The 22,138-nt window shown below is 46.9% G+C and overlaps 1 protein-coding gene and 1 long non-coding RNA gene across 3 annotated transcripts in view; one reads left to right on the top strand and one right to left on the bottom strand.

The window, feature by feature from the left end:
* The window catches only part of Alkbh3 (alkB homolog 3, alpha-ketoglutarate dependent dioxygenase), a 35,178-nt gene extending 22,648 nt beyond the window's left edge, over window positions 1–12,530 (top strand). For both annotated transcript variants that reach the window (XM_021627348.2, XM_021627353.2), the window contains exons 9-10: window positions 11,439–11,537; window positions 12,164–12,530. In XM_021627348.2, the coding sequence (XP_021483023.1) occupies window positions 11,439–11,537; window positions 12,164–12,256 (192 nt within the window). In that variant the 3' untranslated portion in view covers window positions 12,257–12,530. The remainder of the gene's footprint in view (window positions 1–11,438; window positions 11,538–12,163) is intronic.
* On the bottom strand, window positions 309–10,045 carry LOC132649038 (uncharacterized). The gene is made up of 2 exons (XR_009587442.1): window positions 9,793–10,045; window positions 309–742 (listed from the first exon to the last, which is right to left on the bottom strand). It is a non-coding gene; the product is annotated as an uncharacterized LOC132649038 (long non-coding RNA).
* Window positions 12,531–22,138: the final 9,608 nt, after the last annotated feature.

Consider the following 22,138-nt stretch of genomic DNA (forward strand, 5'->3'; position numbering starts at 1 on the left):
GTGGTCAACAAAGCTTTGCTTTTCCAGATCTCATTTCAGAGGCAGCTGCTTCTGTTTTTAATGTAATGTGCCTCAGATCAATGCCCAGGATGCCGTCACTTCACTGGGTTGAGTCAGCAGAATAACCACAGAGATGACTTTGTGGGATTCCATCCCTTTGTTGTGTAGTTCTCTTCACACCGCTGTGCAAAGAGCCCCCCTGCATCCAGTGCTGCAGTAACCACCTCAAGCTAGAGGATTCCTGCAGGTGCGCTTGACCCATGAAGCGGCGCCCACAGCCAGGTGCTCACAGGCAATACAAACACCACTGAGGAAAACCACCAGCAATGAAATTATATTGTTGACAAAAAGGTCATTATTAGTATAGCCATGCATTGAGAGATAGGGCAAAGAAGGACATGTGGCCTTAGCATGTAGCTAAGTATATAGTGTAGCATGTAGCTGCCTTTACTTTTTAGAATATCATTGACTAAGAAAAAGAAGAGGAGAAGAAGCATCAGCAACAACAGCTTTTAGTATACTTATCAAGCAGTTTTACCAGTTTTCTGATCCCTGAGCCAGAGAGCTAGGGAAAAACAAAAAACAACCTCCTTTATATCTGTTATCATGTTGAGGAAGCTCTACTTGCTCCTGTCCATGTTCCAACATCTTGGCTCTGAAGAACAGCTTTGGGGATGGTGGTGTAGCTCAGTAGTAGTTTCTTCAGGGCTCTGGGATTAATTCCCCAGCACTTGCTTCCCTCCTGGTAGGGGAAAAGAAGAACAGACATGCAATTGCAACCGACCAGGGTGACTGCCCAGCAGATAAAAGCACTTTGTACAAAAACCTGACAAGTTGAATTTGGTCTGGAAAAAAGAATCAGTATGTAGTAATGAACACCTGTAATCCCAGGCTTCCTGAGAACTGAGTTCATGTGTCAGTTCGTGTGGAGTTAAGTGGCAGAGAACAGAGCCGGAGAGCCAGAGACTGCCTCTGTATGGGGGAAAGCTGAAAGCTGACCTCTGACTTACATACACACCTGTGTGCATCCGTGTGTGCATGTACACACACAAAGAAAATTTAAAACGAGAAGGAGGGGAGGGAGAGAAAAGGAAGGGTTGGGTGGCCTGAGCTATCTACATAGTCTCTCTTTCCTTACATTTGAGCTCCTCTTGAACTACCTTTTCATCTTCTGCTCTGTAGAAGCACATGGATGCTCTTATCTGAAATCAAGCGCACTGCCTTTCCTCAGCCATCATCTTCTCATTCACTGTCACTCACTGGTTTCCACCTTTTGCAGGCATGAAAACTCCCAATTTTTTTTTTTTTTTTTTTCTTTTACCAGCTTCTGAAATCCTGTCTTGTCTGGATTATTCATGTACTTTTCTTGTTACTACTTATCTCCTTTGCATTTTCTTCTTTCTTGACATTCAAAGACGGATTCAATATGGATATTAGAGCTTATCTTTGGCTTTGTTATCTTTCTCTTATTTTTTCAGGAGTGTATGAGTTTCTAAATTGTAAATACCACATAGTAAGGTCCCTTTCTGTCTTGTCGCTGTGTGCCTAGTGCTTAGCACTGTGTGTGCTTTCATTAAGTAGCAGTAAGCTCTATTTGAGCTCCTCAAATCTCACTGCCTTGCCTTCAGTGTGGTGGATGACTTGCCAATCTTTTATTCCAGGTTCTTCTGTCACTTTTGCCATATTCGAGAGATGTTTTTACTTCATAATAGCATATGGAAGTTCCAAATTCAGCTTTAAAGTTAGCCATTATTTTCTCCAAAAAGACCACTATCCCACCATATAAATCCACTTCTCTTGATTGTATCCCTATTTTCTTGGTCAGGTTAATGCTATTTTTAGTTCTTTGTTCCCTGGTTCTCATCAAATCAGTGTCTAAATGATCATAATTCTTAGTTTTCTTTTTCTGATATATTTCTGCCCAAAGTTTGCCTTGTACTCTCAATCCTTCTCCTTCATCTTCTTAGACTGTTAAGATTATAATTGTCCTCGCTCTCTACTTTTTTTGTTTGCTTTCGTCTCTCCCTCCTTTTCCTCTTTCATACACACTCTCTCTTTTCCTTTTTTTTTCTTTCATAAAACTTGGTCTTGCTATATAGTCAGGGGAGCCTTGAACTTATGATCCTCTTGTCTCAAGAATGCTGACATGCACAATCCTCTGTCCTATCTTGCTGCTATCTTGCCGCTGGTTCTTTGTTGAGATGTCTAAAGATTCCATCCATCTCTCAGTGACACCTTCATCCCAGGCTTCTTTGTCACTTATCCAGATGCCAAAACTGCCTTTTCCCTGGGTATCCTCAGCCGTAATCAATGTCACCCTTCTGTCCAGTGTCCAAATGGTAGGGAGTAACTTTAGGAGTGGCACCAGCCTTCCTCCAACCCACCAACGAGTATTAACTAGTACCTACTGTGTGTCAGATACTGTGCTTAAACTCTGGGGAAGGTGACATTGAGTGAGAGGAAGATAGACATCCCAGGAGCTATACAACAGAAGGAGTCTGGGTTTTATTCTATGTGCAGTGGAGGCTGGGGCATGATCCATTTCCATGTTTAACTGTGGCCCTGTGTGGATAGCAATGGGGCAGGTAACAGCAGGTGACTACCTGGGGAGGAGTAACCCCAATGGGAGGCTGCTACTTTGAGCCAGATGCTGTGGGAGGAAGAGAAGTGAGTGGATTTGAAGTATGTTTTGGGGGATGAAGCAGCAGAACTTGCCAGTGTGTCAGATGTGGGACAACAATCGAGAATGACTCTCATATTTCTGGCTTGAGTGGTTGGTGGGTGGAGGTGCTGTTAATTCAGATGGTGGGTGAAGGGGATTTCTGATTTGATTTTGCCCTTTTATAAAGAGGTTGCTTCTTTTTTCTAAAGACTCATTTTTATGTCTTGTTTACATGTATATTCACATACCATTTGCATGCCAGGTATCCAGAAAAGGGCATAGGATCCCCTGAAACTTGAGTAACAGTTATGAGCCACCATGTGGGTGTGGGAAACCCAACCCAGGTTCTCTGCAAGAGTATCCAATGTTCTTAACCTCTGAGCTACCTTCCTAGCCCCAGGAATTCTTTTTTGTACATGCTGGGCTTAAGATGCCTGAAATTTACACATGTAAAGTAGGCCACTGACTATGAAAGCCTTGGCTTCACTTGTGAGAGACCACCACTAGGTAAAAAGCTGATAACAGCCATCATAGGGTGTTGCCTGTCTTCTAGGCTGCATTCTAAAAGCTTTACCCTTCATCTGTCCTGAATCTTGTTAGTGCTGTTCTGGCCTCATTGTACAGATAGGGTAATAACAGACACAGCATCAGCTCATTGCATAGGACGGCTTAGAAACTATTTGCTGGACTTAAAGTAATAATTAATTAATGAGTACTATGTAAAGCCATGGGATTTGCATTCCCATCCAAGACAAGAGAACAGAGGGAAAGGAGCATAGTCCCAGCCTTGGGTCTATTTCTGTCATTTGGCTTGCTAGCTCAGAAAAGTCAATTGCTGCTGCTTGAACAATGGGCAGGATGGAACCCATAACCAGATTGTCAGGAGTGTACACTATCTACGCCTGGCCTGCACAGTAGGGTTCCCACTACTCACTGTATGGTTGTTCTCTTCTCCTGACTTCTCTCTTTGCCTACTAGGCATGCTCACTACTTCCTGTTTAACTGCAAGTTGGGTCTGGGCTTCCAGGGCAGCTGTAGCCAGTGAGTCTCCCCTGATGCTGCCAGCACAGAAACTAGGAATTGCCATGTGCCTGGGGCTTCCTGTGGGCTTGGGAAATGAGAAGCAGGTAGCAGGCTTGCTTTGTTTCTTTTGCCCTTTCTCTCATTTACGGTTTGTTTTTGTTAGGATCTTGTAACAAGATGGGAGCTTTCTTAAAAAGCTCTTCTGAGGCTTGAAGAGGTGTAGAGGATCAAACACTGCTGTCAATGCAGCGCACACTGGGAAGCATGTTGTCTGAACAGCCATTTCTGTTGTGGGGGAGACAAAGACTGATATATGAAGACAGTGGCATGTGGAACAGTAAGGGGGGCCAAGGAAAAACAGCAATGACAGCAGTTGCAGGCTGACTGGAGTGGCAAGTGTAGGACTGGAAGGAGCTAGCTGGGTTCTACAGCAGCACTGCTGGGAAGACCTTGTGCTTGGTCTGGCCTTAGCTCTCCACATTGTTGTTGTAAGTTAAATGGCATTGGGCTAATAATGTTTATTGTTATCCCTATAATTATTAGAGTGGTATTATTTAACCCAATATCACAATCGATAAGACACAGATACATGTTAGATTTTATAAATGCTGATTTTATAAAACCTTGAGCTGGGCAGATACTCCACCTACAGTCTCAGTAACCTCCCCATCTACCTGCCAGCCAATGCCATCTGCCTTAACCATTTTTAACTGGGCTACCTTCTATCCATAATCTTATAAATACTTACATATATTTTTCATCTTGCTGTTTCTTTTTCCACTATCCTTGGAGTCCTTTCTCCTAGCCCACATGGTTTCTTCTTCACTCTAACCCACTGTGCTGTCCTTCCTCTTCTCTTCCTGTCTGTCTCCTTCCTGTGATTTTCTTGTTCCCAGAGTTCAGGAACCTTAGCCACATCTACTTCCTTCCACCCTGCCCAGGTATAGGCCTTTTTTATTAACCAATCAGGAATAATGGCAGATTTACACAGCAAGGATAGGGCAGTAATTAGCATCAAAATACAAGCATCAGACAAAACTAAAGTCCAAGTGGAATCAAAGACCTCAACATAAAACCATATACATTAAATCGGTTAGAAGAAAAAGTGGGGAAGAGCCTAGAACTCATTGGCACAGGAGACAACTTCCTGAACAGAACACCAACAGCACAGGCTCTAAGATCAGCAATCAATAAATGGGACCTCATGAGACTGAAAAGCTTCTGTAAAGCAAAGGACACCATCATCAAAACAAAACGAATGCCTACAGATCGGGAAAGAATCTTCACCAACCCTATATCTGACAGAACACTAATATCCAGAATATATAAAGAAGTAAAGAAGTTAAAAAGCAACAAATCAAGTAATCTAATTTAAAAATGGGGTACAGAGCTAAACAGAATTCTTTGTAGAGGAATATAGAATGGCAGAGAAACTCTTAAAGAAATGCTCAATGTCCTTAGTCATCCGGGAGATGCAAATCAAAATGACCCTGAGATTTCACCTTACACCCATCAGAATGGCTAAGATCAAAAACTCAAGTGACAATACATGCTAGAGGGGATGTAGAGAAAGGGGAACCCTCCTACATTGCTGGGGGGAATGTGAACTTATACTACCACTTTGGAAATCAATCTGGTACTTTCTCAGGCAATTAGGGATAGTGCTTCCTTAAGATCCAGCTATACCACTCCTAGGCATAAATCCAAAATATACTCAAGTACACAGTAAGGACATTTGTTCAGCCATGTACATAGCAGCTTTATTCATAATAGCCAGGACCTGGAAACAACCCAGATGTCCCTCAAAGGAGGAATGGATACAGAAATTGTGGTACATTTACACAATGGAATACTACTCAGCAATTAAAAACAAAGAAATCAAGAAATTTGCAGGTAAATGGTGGGATCTAGAAAAGATCATCCTGAGTGAGGTATCCCAGAAGCAGAAAGACACACATGGTATATATTCACTCATAAGTGGATGCTAGACATATAATATAGGATAAACATGCTAAAATCTGTACACCTAAAGAAAGCAAGCATGAAGGAGGACTCTGGGTAAAATGATAAATCCTCACTCTAAAAGATAAACAGGATGGACATTGGAAGAAGGAGAAAACAGGAAACAGGACAGGACCCTACCACAGAGGGCCTTGGAAAGACTCTACCCAGCAGTGTATTAAAGCAGATGCTAAGACTCATAACCAAACTTTGGGCAGAGTGCAGGGAATCTTATGAAAGAAGGGGGAGATAGTAAGACCCGAAGAGGTCAGGAGCTCCACAAGGAGAGCAACAGTACCAAAATATCTGGGCCCAGGGGTCTTTTCTGAGACTGATACTCTAACCAGGGGCCATTCATGGATATTACCTAGAACCCCTGCTCAGATGTACCCCATGGCAGCTCAGTATCCAAGTGAGTTCCCTAGTAATGGGAACAGGGACTGTCTCTGACTTGAACTCAGTGGCTGACTCTTTGACCACCTCCCCCTGAAGAGGGAGCAGCCTTACCAGGCCACAGAGGAGGACAATGCAGCCAGTCTTGATGAGACCTGTTAAGTTAGGGTCAGATGGAAGGGGAGGAGGACTGCCCCTGTCAGTGGACTTGGAGAGGGGCATGGGAGGAGATGAGGGAAGGAGGGTAGGATTGGGAGGGATTGAGGAAGGGGGCTACAGCTAGGATACAAAGTGAATAAACTGTAATTAATATAAAAAATAAATTTAAAAAAAAAGATGGGGAAAAATATAAGCATCAAACCAACTCCCTAACACCACATTTAGAACTGGATATTTCCTATAAAACCCCACTTAGCTTTTCCCCCAGAAAAGCCAGAAGATGAGACAACACTGGTGAGCAGTGAGAGGGGCTGCTCCTCAACAGCATTCATCTCTATCTGCAGACCCTCAGCTCCTCAGGATCCCTACTTCCTGCTCTGTAACTCCTGGCTGTATCTCTTTCGTGCTCCTTGGTGGTGGTTTCATTCAGTAAGGTGAATGTGCCATGTCGTGAGGCGACAGTGTGGCAGGATGAGAGGAGTGGAGCTCACCTCAAAAAGGAAGTAGTATGAGGAAGTGATTGAGGGTTTGAGCACTCACGGGTCTGTGCTCACCTGCTGCCCTGCCTCCTGGCAGCTTTTCATTCTACTCCCCTTTGCTTATGAGAAGTGGAGAGCATCTCTCTCCCTGTGGGTTTGCAGTGACTGTTAGTGGTGGCTATGTATGATGTTTGTAGAGCCCATGTGCTCACCTCCGCCATGGTATCAGCACAGTAAGCCTGTCCACAGGTCCAGCAGGAGGCTTCCATTAAGTACTTAGATATTGTTATAAGAGAAACATTCAGTCTAGGGCAGTGATTCTCAACCTATGAGTCTCAACCCCCTTGGGGGAGCCAACAGTACTTTCACAGAGGTCACCTAACAGAGATCCTACATATCAGATCTTTACATTACAGTTCATAACTAGCAAATTACAGTTAGGAAGTAACAATGAAAATAATTTTATGGTTGGCAGCCACCACAAAATGAGAGACTGTAGCAAAAGGTTACAGAAGGTTGAGGACACTGGTCTAGGGGTTAGCTCAGTGGTAGAGTGCCTACCTGCCGTGCATGAAACCTAGGTACCTTCTCTCCCACCCCCAAAGGTATGGAAAACAAACAAAAGTGCCGAGGAGACTAAAGAGTTAAATCTGAAAAACATCAACTCTTTTTTTTTTTTTTTTTTTTAATTAAAGGAAATGCAGTTGTATATTTAACTTTCCTCAGGATGGAAAAAGGCTTTCTAAGCATAAAACTCATGAAAGAGGTCAAAGAAAGGTCAGTGGAGTCAAGTCCAGAAATTCTTCATTCAACAACAAATAACAATTAAAGGGCAAACAGAAAACAAGAATGGTACCTGCAGGACTTATGTCAAAGGGAATGGCTTGCTGGCTTAAATCTGCAGTCACCAGTGAGTTAGGAAAGTGCTAACTCCCCCAGCACACTGGAGAGAGACCACAGCAGAGAAAAGATCGGTACTGCTGTATTTTCCTTGTGGAATTACAGATTGCTGGAGGCATTGTAAGGAAGCAGCTCGGCCCTGTAAAGCAAGCACCTTGAAGGTCAGACCCTTGCCCAGAATCCATCTTTAAAACTCCATCCAAGACATTACTGTTTAGTGATGCTTCACCTCAATTCTACTTGCAGTAACCTTTCGTATTCCTTTAAAAACAACAGCAACAGCAAATAGGTAATACTGGCCCATATTAAAATCTCAGTCTCACAATGCATTCTTTGCTGCTGTGTCCCAGCACTGTGTCAGGTATAATGCCTGACACACAGATTGTCAGACATTTCTGTGAATATGCTGCTGGCGCAAAGGAACAGTACATGACAATATTTTTTGAACTTTTTTTTATTTGTTTGTCTTTTTTTTTTTTTTTTTTTTTTTGAAATAGGGTTTCTCTGTGTAGCCTTGGCTGTCCTGGACTCACTTTATAGACAAGGCTGGCCTCAAACTCACAGAGATCTGCCTGCCTCTGCCTCCCTGAGAGCTGGGATTAAAGGTGTGTGCCACTGTGCCCAGCTCTGTTATATGCTTAAAGACAGCCAAGTGCTCATACATTAAAAAATGGGGATGATTGTATGGATGGAATGCTGCCTGTGAACTCTGGAGGGCAGGAGGATGGGGTTTCTATGTATTACTGACACTTTCTTTAGTCACTTAGCATCTGTCTACCTGTCCTAGTCCGTAGAGTATATTTCTAAGGAGCAGCCACACATGGCCCTTCCCTTGTTGTGAGAACAGGAAAGCTGACACTAAGAAGTTAGACTTACACCCCTTACACAAGTTATGAAGTATTCTAGAAGGAAAATGTGAAGGTTTTGAAGTAATGATGGGTGAGACAGGACAGGACAGGAAAGAGGTAATTAGCTGAGAAATCTAGATTGCATACTGTGCATTACCTATTACTGAGAAGGAAATTGTCTAGCTTCTCGTCTGTGATGGTCAGTAATGACATAGCAGTGAACACCCAGGATCTTCTAAGTACTCTCTTCCTGAGGAAACCGAATATGGTAGCATCTTGTTAGGATGGGGCAGGAGTGTGCAAAGCCACAGCATTCCTCAAGGAAGAGTACCTGAGGATCCAGATGGACTGCTGTGCTTGAGACTGAGGGCACTCTTTAGCACTGATAGAAAAATAATGCCATTTGTGGTTTTCCTCCTAGTTATAAGATTTCAGTATGTGGAAAATTCTAGAGCATCTGCAGTCACTACTCAGTCTCCCTTAGCTTGACTGTTTCCTTAGAAGCTTCTTTTATCTAGTATTAGGGACAGACATTTTTATCTTAAGGTGTGTGTGTGTGTGTGTGTGTGTGGGTGGGTGTTTTGTCTTGCCTGGGTACAGTAGAGGGTCACACTGGTATGCTTTAGTAATGAAGCCATTGGCACCCATGAGTGAGCTTCTCTGACAGTGTGACCCCTGCTCCCCACATCACCCCAGTCTTTTATCTGCTTCTTAGGTGGGAAATTAGAGTGTCACTATCCCCAGTTGCTGATCTGTCTTAAAAGATAGTTCCATTAATGAGCTCTGCCACATTGGGAGGCTCTCTTGCCTTCTTTACTGTCTATCTCCTGTAGTTAGGAATTTGTTTTCTAAGTCACTGGTGTTAGGAGGACAAGAAACAATATCACCTCTCATAGCACATGCTGAGGTGAGCAATACTCTACCCTACTCCATCCTGACCACCGAATACTCACCCTTGAGGATCTGTCTTTTGGTGTGGCTAGTGGCTATGCTGTATATTTTGTGTTCAAAATACGCCTGAAATTTCTCTTGCTTGAACAAGCAGATCTTAAGAACATCAAATCAGTTCTGTCAATGCTGATGTTAGCATCTTGAATGTGGAATTCTCTTTCAACTCTCAGGTGCACTCCTGCTTCATGGTTCCAGATGGAATTACAGTTTCACCTCTCCACCCATTGCTTTCAGTGCCTCTACCTCCCCACAGTGTTGTGGATGTTCTAGAAGATCTCAGAATTACCCTGTGTGGTCATGAAGTCTTTCTGAGCGTCATTTCACTGTCTCATCCTAGAGTCTGTACAGTTTACAGATTCATGCCATGTTGCCCTACCTGATTCTGTAGAAAGCAGGAGAGGATCCTTCTGCCTCCAGCCAAGTCTTAACTTCATCTGAGCTGCCTCTCAGTCTGTGTTAAGCCTTGATAGCCCTGTAATGTCATGGAGGGTGGACCCCTTCTTTTGCTGCCGTTTCTTCAGCAAGGCACTCTTCTCCTTTGCACGGCACGCTTTTTCCAAGCACTGACTTTTGCCTTCTCAAGTGGGGGCAGTTGTGGAGGCAGGTGTGAGCCTCTGTGAGCAGAGTGACTTCCCAGTGTGCTCTGGGAGGCTGAGCTGGTCAGTGTTTTGGTGGTTACTTATTCCTGGAAGAGAAAAGGTGGCAGACACAAAACAAAGCCAACCAACCAATCAAAAGTTGTTTCACACATTGCTTATGTCTTCTGTCTGTAAAAATTCTGGCTGTCCTTGACAAAGTCATTGCCAAGGCTTGGGCCCTGGAATGTAGACTGTTTATACAAGTTCAGTATTGTTTTGATTTTAGATTTTCCTGGGGGAAGTCACTGTAAACAGTTAAGTTCTCAGAAAGACCCCTGCAGCAATAAACATAAACAGATTTGCACTACAGTAAATCCGGCAGTAACTCAAGTGTAACCATTGCATGGGAAGGGAGGCAGATGAACCGGATAGGCCCATTGTCTGTGAAGAAACCAGGAAACTCAGGTCTCCCTCAGTCTCACCCAGAACTCTTCATGGCTCTTCACTGCTGCCAGCAGCTCTGAGGAGGAGCAAACCACCCATTGACTTCTTTGCAGGTGTGCTGTGGTGACAGTGTCAGGCTCTGAGCTGAGCTGCCCACTGTGCTCCTAGTGTCCAGGATCTGTATCTGTTCTCTGAAGCACAAACATCAAACAACCAGGTTTCATTGACAACATGGTCTAATCAAGCCAGAGCTCCTTTCTATGAGAAGTTCCTGTCATTGCTAGAATTCCTATTTGGAAAGAGGCAGGAATACAGCTCTCAAACACCTAGAGTAGCCAAGGAAAGGACTGAGGTTACTTCTAAAGCAGTGGTTCTCAACCTGTGGGTCACACCCCTTTGGGTGTCAAACCACCCTTTCACAGGAGTCACCCAGGACCATCAGAAAACACAGATGTTTATATTATAATTCATAACAGTAGCAAAATTACAGTTATGAAGTAGCAATAAAAATAATTTTATGGTTGGGGTCCCCACAACATGAAAAAACTATATTAAAGGGTCGTAGCATTAGTTTGGTGGAGAACCACTGGTCTAAAGTAATTACGAATTAGTGAATTAGCATATCATTGCCTGGTGAAGCATGCCTTGGTCAAAAGCTGTTTTTGACTTATAGCACTGTATGGCAGGGGTAAGTGAGTCTTACCTCCCTCCTAGGTCAGGGTGAGCTTCTCTGGGGAACAGTATCCACAACTAACTCTTACACACTTCTTCCTGTTGCCAGTCCCCAAGTCATTTACACACATTGTTGGAGACACAGATCGGCCCTATGTAGTAGGTGCTGTCTCTATCCCATGTTACAAGTACATATATAAGGAATAGAGAGGTAGAACAGCTGGCCTGGCATTGAGCTCCCACGGTCTGGCAGAGTAACTGCTTCCAGGTTCTCTTGCCTCTTGACCATATAAACAAAAACTTCAGTTGGATGGCTGCTGTCTTCTAGGAAGAGAATGGAGACTACACGTATGTGGAAAGAGTGAAGATACCATTGGATCACGGGACCTTGCTAATCATGGAAGGAGCCACTCAAGCTGACTGGCAGGTGAGGACTTGCAAGAACCAGCAGTCCACTCTCTGGAGGCAGCTTCTGCCCTGGCTGAGGAGTAGCCATTTTAAAGTACACATAAGCAAGGAAGCAAGTGCTTCCACTCATAGCAATAAAGTGATGTCATGTGCAAGGAGTTGGTCAAAACAGACCTCTCAGCAGAGGCTTCTGGTTGAAGTTTTTGTAGTGATGGAGGTGTCCACATCTGTGCTGCCTTTGGAGCCACTAGTCACTGTGCCTGCTGACCACTCAAAGCGACAGGCACTAATTTACCTGTAAGTAACCTCAGTGGCTGCAGTCTTGGGCCTCATTGTACCACAACTATTCTAGGTCAGTGTGGGTGAGGTCGTATTAAATAAGATTTAGAGTAGAAGCAACAGTAAGAAAAGGTTGACATGCCTTGCTGCCAGGGCACTGGCACAGCCTGCTGGGATCAGCTGGGAATTTGTTTCAGTGGAGGAGACCTTGTCCCACAGGACAGTTGAACACCTAAGTGCTGCTCATTTAGACAGGGACAAAATGGGACTATTTCCATATCTTCATACATAGCTGTAAATCATGTTGAACAAAAAAAAAAAATGCATGTATATTTACACCAGACAACTATTTATATTTCCATTTAGCACCGAGTGCCCAAGGAATACCACTCTAGAGAACGGAGAGTAAACCTAACCTTTCGGACCATTTATCCAGACCCCAGAGGAGCCCCCTGGTAACTGGACATGTCTACAGAGTGCCGCTGAGGTGAGGGCTTTGCACCTGGCAGCCCCTCCTGCCTCCTGGAAGCACTTCAGAAACTGCTCCATGCACTCTCATGATGGGGCTGTTTGGAAATTGTGACATTTGCTTCTCAGATCCTGCTCCTCCTGAATGAAAGCCACCAGCACTTCATGTTGCCAACATGTCTGCTATGGGAATGGTTAGAGACAAATCTCTAAATCAAGGGTTATCATTAGGCAAATTAAAAACTGCTCTGGCTGTGCTCACAGATGATTTGGTGCATAAACTCTTTTTCGTCTGCCCTTCCCCCTTTAATTTGAAGAACTACAAATGGCCTTGTACCTCTGGGGAAGAACTGAACATGTTTGTTCCTTATGACGTTAGCAAAATGGAGATATAAATACGTGTCAGTGACTCTGGAGCCTTCCACGGGCAGACAGCTGCTGAAACCCAAACAGAGGTGGCTTCTCTGGGCTTTGTTGAAGTCTTCCTTGACTCCTTAACATCTTGGCGTATGTGTTATTATAATGGAAAGCTGCATGTTCAGGGACACTGTTTATTTAGCTGAATCTCCCAGCTGTCAGTCTTCCTGGGTCACATTTGGACAAGCTACAGGCCTGTGAATAAAGAGAAGGCAGCATGCTCCTTTCCACACCCCAGGCCATTCTACCTGGGAACTCTTGTAAGGAGAGACAATGCTACCTCCTGGAAGCAGGAATAGTTGGGAATGTCAGGAGAACCAGGCTGAAGCTTTGGTTGAAGAGCAGCAAATGCACTGTTAGTAACAGCTGCTCCAATAGATTAATTTCCCGAGAGAATTCCTTGAGTCATTTAAACCCAAGCCTGATAGAATCAGAGCAGCCCTGCAGGGAATAGCCTGGATGACCTCATGACTCTTCTACCTTAGATTTCAGAAGCTTGTGACTAAGGCTCTTCTGACTCAGTGTTCCCTTTTACTGGGTGCCTGAGTTCAGAGGTTAGCCTGTGATGTCACCAAGGTTTCCAAAACAGAATGGGACAGCTGCCCCTTAATGCATCATAAAATCACATGACTCCTGACCTTGACTCAGGAGCAATGTACCAGATTACCTCACACCGAGAGGAAGATGAGTGTCAGTGGATGAAAGTGGGACACGGGGCTTAGAGTTTCTCATCCTGGGAGGAACTTTTACTGTCTTGGTTTTTATCCTGTTTCCATTCCACGCTGTAAGACGGATGGTTCCCATGACATGGAAAGGTGCCAGAGGCTAGACAAGTTTACTCAGGGCTCAAATGGAAGCAGCCTGACCAGACTTTGTGCTCCCTCAAGCTCTCTGGTTCCTTGTATCAGAGTCTGGTTTTCTAAAATGTGTACAGCTTCTCTTGTAAGAAATTGTTAATGCTGTATACAATTTAAGTGTCATACTAAGCCTTCCTAGGAAGAAGGTATGAATCACCATGACCATAAGTCCTCTATTTAATTCCCAGTTGTTCTCCAGCTAAAACCAAGAAAACCTGGCAAGGGTGGTATGGTCAGCTTGGATTAGGAGTTTGATGACAGGCTGGAAATGCCTGCTCTTTCCCTTATAAATGAAACCTGGCAGATGGCTTCAGGTCTTCCAGTACCCCGCCACATTGTTGGAGCTTACCTCTTCCTGCTTTAGAGCAGCATTCCATCTCTGCACTCATCACAGCCCCTGTCTGTCATACTGTGGAGAGGCTGGGCCTCCACCTGCATTTCATGGGCAAAGAGCGGTCAGCTTCTCTTTCTTGCCCTTACTCCAGTGTGCAGCCAGTGCTGGATCATTCCACCACCCCATGCCTTCTGAAGTATCAAGCAGGTTCTTGCCATAAACCAGAAGTAGAGAGTTTAGTAATGTTCAGTTACCATATCAGCCTGCTGTAGATCCTACATAGGAAGTGAGGCGAAGCTGTTTGCTGACACAAAGCACACAGAACAGCCAATCTACAGCTGAGCATGAGAAGCAGGTTTTGTTTTGGTCCTCCTCTGTAACCTTTGGTTGCCTGCAGGCCCTGTCCTATGAGCTTCCGTTTGTCATCTTATCTCCCCCATATCCCCCATACTGATTCTGCTGTAGAGATGAGAGGCTGAGTTTCTAAGTATTTTAGTAGGACTTGTGGTGGCAGAGACACATTTCAAAGGCTACCTCCAGAGCCTGTGTGCCCTTTCTCATCCATGCTGAACTGAGTTGGAATCCGCTAAGGCCTTTGCTCCAGCAGAGCTGACCATAGCCAGCTGCATGCCACCAGTGTGCCCCAAGCTCCAGTACTTGTGTATCAGGGCAGGTGCCTGCATCTTACTTCTCCTTAGTCAACGTGAGCATCTTCTCGTCAGAAACTGTATGGCCCACTGAACTGGCAGTGTCATTAAAGTGGGGAAACTCATTTTGACGGGGTTGGGGGTTAGAATCCAGTTTGCAATGAATTTAGAAATTGTCTTGGGCAGCCTCCTTAGCAAGTAGTTCCTAACCACGTGCAAGCAGATATGTCTCAGAACCTTCACAGGCAGGTTGAATTTTCACTACGGTTTCCTCTGTGTTCCTTGAGTACATGTGGGAATGTACTGGTGATATCCTGGTGATGTCCACACTAAGTATGAGGCATCTTCACAGCATCAGTTCTTCTGTCAACAGCAGGTGAGCTGGGCTTTACCTGAGAAATGCCTCCAGGCACATGAGCGTCCAGCTTTACTAGCTCAGCTGATGATCTCTAACACACGTGGCTCACAGCTTAGACGTGACACTCCACACCCCTTTCTGCTACCTCCATTGCCTTGACTCTGCTCTGCTGCATGGCAGGTCTGTCTGGATCCCATTAGTAAAGAGCCCAGGCTGCTGAGCCATATCATAGCAACCCTGAAAGCGTTAAGTAGCTCTGCAGTGAACAAAATGCTCCTCTCTGAGGGTTTCAGAGGAAAGCCTGACAGATGATGGGTTCCTGCTCTCCTGGGAGTATTTTTTCCTTGAGTTCTGGCAGCTTTTTCTTGGCTGCTGAGTGTCTAAGACCCGCTTTGCCTTTTCTGGTCATAAACACTTGGGAGTGTTGAATCTGAAGTCTTGATTACTTTATTTTTTAACAGTTTCTTTGAAAAGCCGGCCGTTTCCATAGTGATGCATTTTGTTTGTTTAAATCCTTATACAGGATTCCACCTACAAACTCCCACCAACGGACTAGTTCACAACTGCCCTTTCCCCTGGCTTACACACACACACGCACACACACATGGCAGGGGCACTGCTGTCACGTTTGAGCTGCTCGAGTACATTCTCAGATAAGAACCCTGGATCTGATAGGCAAAGGACTGAGTTTGATGCTTAGCAGGGCGGACTGCTAACGGTGCTTCCCCCAACTGGGTCAGCAGTCACACACCTGTTTTTTGTTGTTGGTGGTGTTTTTTTTTTTTTTAAGCCTTTTCCTTTCCCTTTTCCCTGCCTGTGATCAGAGCCTGGTGTCAGGCTAGGCTGATTGTGTATAATTTGGGGGTTGGGCAGTTTCGAGAAGCAGGTAAGACAGCACTTGTAGCCAGCACTGCAGAAACCAAACTTCTCCAGTCAGCTCCCTTTGAGCTGGCAGAAGTGTGTGTGTGTGAGAGAGAGAGAGAGACAGAGAGACATCAAGAGGATGACTTTTGTGCTGTCACTCCCCCTCAAGGGAATGATGATGTCACTCAGCATAGGGACAGTCCCGTTCTCATGTAGCCTCCAGGAGTATGGATGTGTCACTGTTCCAGCAGGGCCATGGTCCCCAGTCCGAGTTCTGTGATTTGGCTCTGTAGACAAATGCTGTAGTCTGAAAAGGGATAGGAGCCCAGGGTGTGAGTCTGCTGCTGGGCGCATTCCATCCCATGAGTAAAAGCAATCCCATGAGTTGTTCGTTTGTTGTAAATGCTCTGGGAAAGTGAAGCACGCAGAGGACTTGGGGGATCCTGGCTCCCGTGCCTGTGCCCTGGCAGAGCCAGGTGACAGCCGTTCGTCCTTGCCCCAGGCTTGCTGCAGAGGCTCTGTGAGTAGGCAGGAGGAAGCAGTGGGCTGCGCCAGCCAGCGCCGGAGAGCCTGGCGAGCCTCGTGACCGGGCTGCAATTAGCCTCCCACCGCGGGAAGGCCGTGGGCGTGTGGGCGTGCGGGCGTGCGGTGACGAGCTCGCAGCCTGCCAGGGTCCCCAGCCAGAGGAGCAAGCAATACCTCGCCCTGCCGCAGCGGGGAGGCTTCCCTTCCCCCGCCAAGGGAGACGCCAGCCTCACCACCAACTAGCTCCACGCGTGCTGAAAGAAAAGCCCCTGTGGGGAAATTCTAAGAGGAAGGTTTTATCCTCCCTGTCTGTAGAGTGACTGTGGTATGGTCTGTGAAGAGTCGCCTGGACCCAGGGTCCCAGGGACATTCCCACTGCAGGACCACCCAGGCAGGGCTGGAAAAGAGCCAAGCCTTGCAGAGGCCAGGGCCTCCCTTAGGAGCCTCCTGGCTGCTGCCTCTTGGCCTGAAGTACTATTTTGTTGTTGTTGTTTTTCCCAGAACCCAGCCTTCAGCTTTCCCTCACTGTCAGGGAGAGGGAAGTAGAGACGACAAGCCGCTGGGAGGTGAGCCCTTTCATAAGCATTCCCTTCATGGCCCCGATCAGGCTAAAGCACGCTCTCTCTCCAAAGTCACCCAGGGAACGAGGGAGCACTGGATGTGGCAGGGTGCACCCACCACTCCTAGTAACCCAGACAGTGACCACGCAGCAGCGCCTTAGCGACCCTGTACCTGTGAAGCAGCCCTGCAAGGTTGCTGTTGGTCTGCATTCCTCCCCAACCAGGTAGCTGCAACCTTGCAGGGTAACAAGCCTCCCTTTCAACCACGGTATGACCAACCAGGGCAGAATTAGGGAGCAACTGACACCCCCAGCCCCACTCCAGCTTCTGCCTCTTGACAGAAGAACCACTACAAAGCCCTTGTGGGGTGTCGGGTAGCAACAAGCCTTGCTTGGCCCGAGTCACACAGCCCTGGGCTCGGGACCCAGCTCGGCCCGGGACCCAGCTCGGCCCTTCCAGACTTACCTAGGGGTAACCAGCCCATCAACCCTCAAGTCTCAGTCTCCTCGGCCATGAGATGCTCACACGAGCAGCCTCTTCTGAGGGGGCTAAAAAAAAAAATGTTGACATCTGACATGTTACATGCCTGATTGCCTGATTTACGCGTGTGTTTAGTAATACAATTCTTTTAAGTACATGTCACAGCTTTGACCCTTGTGTTCTGTGGGCTGTCCTTCTCAGATACGTGGTCCCTGTCCCTGCACACGCTGCTATTGCAGTCTTTGAGGTTGGGGGTGGGGAGGCTTTCTAGAGAATGGCCTGAATGAAAATCGTGGGGCTAATCATCTTAAAATCTGATTATACTTAATCCCCTCTCAGACATTCAAGCTCCTGAAAGCTCTCAGGTGCCAAAGTGGCCTCTCCCTGATGCCCAGCTGGCCCTTGACTGCCCTACCACATGCTCCCCAGGTAATTGGCCCAATGCAAACCTGTGGCTGGAGCCCAGGAGCCCACTGCCTTTTCCCCTTGAGGTCAGTCTTTGGCTTCTGCCAGCCCCGCAAACAGGTCACCCCACCCCCACATTGTTCTCTCTTGCTGGCTGACCTTTTCTACACCCTATACTGAATGACTTGGCCTAGAATATGAAACCAGACTGCCAGGCTTAGAGCTCTGTTCACGACTGGGCTTTTATGTCCAGAGACTGTGGTGGACAGATAAAAGGGAGGCAGTCTCTTTCATTACAAATGGAAGCAAACCAAGAGAGCTTGTGTTTTCTTTTGCAAAATTAGTTTTTCCACTCCTTACCTCCAAAGGAGTGTGTGTTCTTTGGAAGAAATTAAAAAGATTTAAAAAGAAAGAAACCACTTTGCAATTTCATTAGCTGGGGAAGGCAGGCCCACATCTTGCACATCTGCGCGCTTTCCAGTGGATTTAGCCTTGAACCTTGGTGTGAGACCTTAGTTCTTGTCCCCAGCGCTGCTGAGTGGCCGCAGAGGGTAGGGGTAGCAGCATATGAGACACGGAGTTCTCAGACAGCAGTAATGGATGGGGTGTGTAGATCCTGGGAGCTATTTGGTGCCCTCTTTACAACTGGTGGATTCTGATTTGGAAACTGTGAGGATGGACACTGGGAGGCAGGATGGTGACACAGCCAACAGCCGAGATGACTCCTTACTGAAGCCCCAATTCAGATGTCAGCAACAGGGAGCACTTTCACCAGGCACCTAGTAAAGGACTTTACGAGTGCTAATAATATATGGTAGGTGAGGTGCTAGTGTGTTTCACGTGGGCCACACGATTTACGCATGCCGGACTTACTCATCCTCACAGCAGCTGTGAGGGACTGTGTGTGCGTATTTATGTCCAAGTTGGTGCACGTGCATACACGTGCATAGGAAGGTCAGAGGTCAACATCTGGTTTCCTTCGTGAGTGCTCGATTTTGATTTTTTTTTAAAACAAGGCCTCTCATTGGTTGGCCTGAAGCTCGCTGACTAGGCTAGACTGGGCGGCCTTTGCCTAGTGAACCCCCATGCTGCTGTCTTCCCAGCACTGAGGTTTTTACCAACTGAGCCATCTCCCAGAATTCAAGGTGCTATTTTTATCACCACTTTACAACAGGAGAAATCTAGCACAGCCCTTATCCTTAGTATCATGTCTGTGGAAGGCATATTTCTAAGGCTCAGGATGTGTACTGCAAGTAGTTTCCGGAAAGGCTCAGCCACCTGCTTGTTCTCCTACCACAGGACTTGAGCCTGTCTGAGGAAGTAAACTCCAGCAGTGTTCCCTCAGGACTCTCTGACACTGCCCCACTTGAAGGAGAAGTAGCCTTGCCCCTGGCCTTGGGGACCTGGGACATCAGAGCTGGTGTTAGGATGGCCACTGTTATAGTTTGTGTCACCCACTGTTGAAGAACCACAGAAGCAACGGGCTCTGAGAATCGCTGCCACAGTTGGCAGGACAGGCAGCATGATGTGGGGTAGTGGTTAGGGAGGTCTTTGTGGTGGAGAAGCGCTTGGAGAATGGGGAGGCAGACTCTGCCCATGAGCATAGAAGATCCTGAGGTAGAGGGTGTATAGCAGACCCGTGGAGGTGGGGGTATCAAGTTGCATGAGGTGATGAGAGAAGAAAATGGGCCCAGATGAGGCAGAGAGCTTACTTGGACAGGGGCTTGTGATGAGGAGCCTCTGTGGACTTGAGGAGCTGAGCAGTTCATTCTCTCTGTGGTAGCAGGTGGACAGAGAGGGCAGGGTCCCTGTACCATACAGAGTGCCCTCCCAAACTCTCCTGGCAGGTAGAGTCCTAATAAATCCAGATCTAGAGAAGGGTGGTTGGTGCTTTTCAAGCCTTCCTTTCTCCTGGGGGTGAGTGGTCCTTCTTGATGACAGTGTAAGGTTAACTCCCACCCCAAACTGTCCTCTGTAATCACAATGGCTGGGAGGAAAGGCTGCCAGCAACCAGCAGGCAGAGCATCCCTGTGGTGAAGAAGTCAGTATCAACAGCCAAAGACGCAGTCTCAGCTCCTCCCCTTAGGACTTCATGGCTTCTTTACCTATAAACCAGTTGCAAGAACTGCGGAAAACCGTATCTGGGTTTGTCTAGGTAGGGCCAGCAGCTCTTCTGTGGACCAGTGAGTGAGATGGAAAAAAGGATGCCCCACCCCCATGCCTGGGTCAGGGTGGGCAGAACTTGTGGGGCTCTGGGAAGGGTTCAACTTCATGGGCAGCTGATGTATATGCAAGTCTAGCACAGGCCAGGGGAAGCAAGGGTCCAGTCTGAAGGTACATCATGGACATCAGTAGAGGGAAAATGGAGAGAAGATTAAACCCCAAGTGTTCCCACAGGAGGAGGAAAAGCAGTGGCAGAGATTAGGGAGGAACAGTCCTGATAGAAAGGTGCTCGAGAACATTCTGTCCCAGCAGCCAAGGTTCTCTCCCACCTTGTCCTTCACTCTAGCCTGAGACTGGATTCTTCCCCATTTAGGCTGGGAACAGCACAGTATCATAGTTAATAGGGAAGATAGTTTCTACGGAACGGACAGTGAGATCCCGCCAGTGACCCAGCTGCAGGAACTAGCTGGGTGATCTATCTTCTACCTCTGCTCCTGGGGGAAGCCTTTTCTTATCTCAGGCCACAGGTAGTAGCTGCAGGTGCACTCTCCCAAGAACCTACTCTCCCACCTTAACTCATTGTCTAATGGCCCCAGGACTCCTCAGCTGTCTACCAGGTGGCTGCTTGCCAGTGTCGAGTGTGTGAGTAAATCCTGTGACCTTTCCTGTTACCATGGGTAAGCAGGAGGGGGCATGTTGTCATCTGTACAACCCCTCTCCTCCACTCTTAAGACTGTATAGGTTGTACCTGTGAACACTCATTCTTGCTATGAGAAATTTACTGTCAGTTGACTAACAGTTGAGATTCTAGAATCTTCCCTAGGCCCAGCTGTCACCATGTGGGTAAGACCTTTGGACCTTACAGACCTGGGTTCAAACCCCAGACTCACCTCTGCCTGGCTGTGTGGCCTCTGGGAAGTTCCCTCCACCTCTGTCTCAACAAAATCTTGGGGGTAATAGTCTTCGCCTGGAAGGATAGATTTCTGGGGCCATGCCAGGCACACACCTCTCTGCACTGGCACCAGGACCTGAGATTAGCCCTCAGGAAAACCTCATTCTGCATCCATCCATAGGACAGGCAGGAGCAATGGCAGCTGTTCCTGCTGGAAGAATGAGAGAGAACACGCCTTCTGCTTCAGGAGTGGCCTTCTCTAGCTGAGTGTGCTGAGAGCGGCACCATACCCCAACACATGGTACCCACAGTCTAAGCAGAATGCATGCAGACCCGAGGGGGAGGGGCTCTGGGCCCCTAAGTTGTGCCGGCACAGGAGTACAAGGTTGACCAACCACTTCCTCGCAGGTCAGCATGGTGCATCACACAGTAGGGCATCTTTTCAACCCCAATTGTGGACTCCATTAAGATGTGCCCAGGTTTCATGACAGTGTGTTCTCATAAATTTCCTAATGCGATCCCCATAAATGCCTTTGACGAGGATGAAATAGGCATGAGGCTTCACAACCTCAAAGTAGTGAAAAGAACCGTCTAGCAAGCTCTAGAATCAGGACACACAGGGAAGTGTTCTTGAGCTGCTGCTGTTTATCCCCAGTACCAAGGCCGTGTGAAAGGTTTGTTCACTGGTGTCCACAAGGCCCTCCGTGCTTCCTTCTCCATGTTAGAGACAGCTTCAGGCAGAGGACACTTCTGTCATCAAGAGACTGATGGTCCAGGCCTGCCCTCTCCAGATCTTGGAAGATGGTTCCTTCCTGGGCTCCTAGATTAAGAACCATAATCTCACTTATGTCCGCTTTTGACTGCTGCAAGGCTCAGGGCTCTTGCTAAGAGCCAGGCAATTTGCTAAGGCCCAACAGTGGGGACAGTGGAAGCCCTTTTCAAGGCTGTTGTGGACAAGAGGAACTTGATTCTGCCTCTGACATTCCACCTTTGTGTTCCTGGCTCCAGCTACCCCCTGCTTATGCTTGCAAAAGCCGAGGGACTTTCAAAGAAAGGTCTGCCTTCTCCTCTGCACCCCTCATCCCTCCTCTCTCCTTTCAGTTGGATCTTCCTGTTTCCCCAGGTTGTCCCAACCTCATGGACTGGAGTGATCCTTCTGCCTCAGCCTCCTGAGAAGAGACTTGTACTTTCATCTAAGGACATAAAAATGTCACCAGGGCTTGCTTTATGGAATACGTGTTTTTGGCTAGCACAGCAGTGGCAAGAAAATGCCTTAAGAGGCTGGGGCACGTCCCGGAGCTTGAATTTCCCCATCTGTACAGAGCAGGTGGAGCTGGATGGTTCTAATCCAGAGAGCCTCTGCTCTCAGGA

This window comes from Meriones unguiculatus, chromosome 18, assembly GCF_030254825.1.
Source record: "Meriones unguiculatus strain TT.TT164.6M chromosome 18, Bangor_MerUng_6.1, whole genome shotgun sequence".
Lineage (NCBI taxonomy): Eukaryota > Metazoa > Chordata > Mammalia > Rodentia > Muridae > Meriones > Meriones unguiculatus.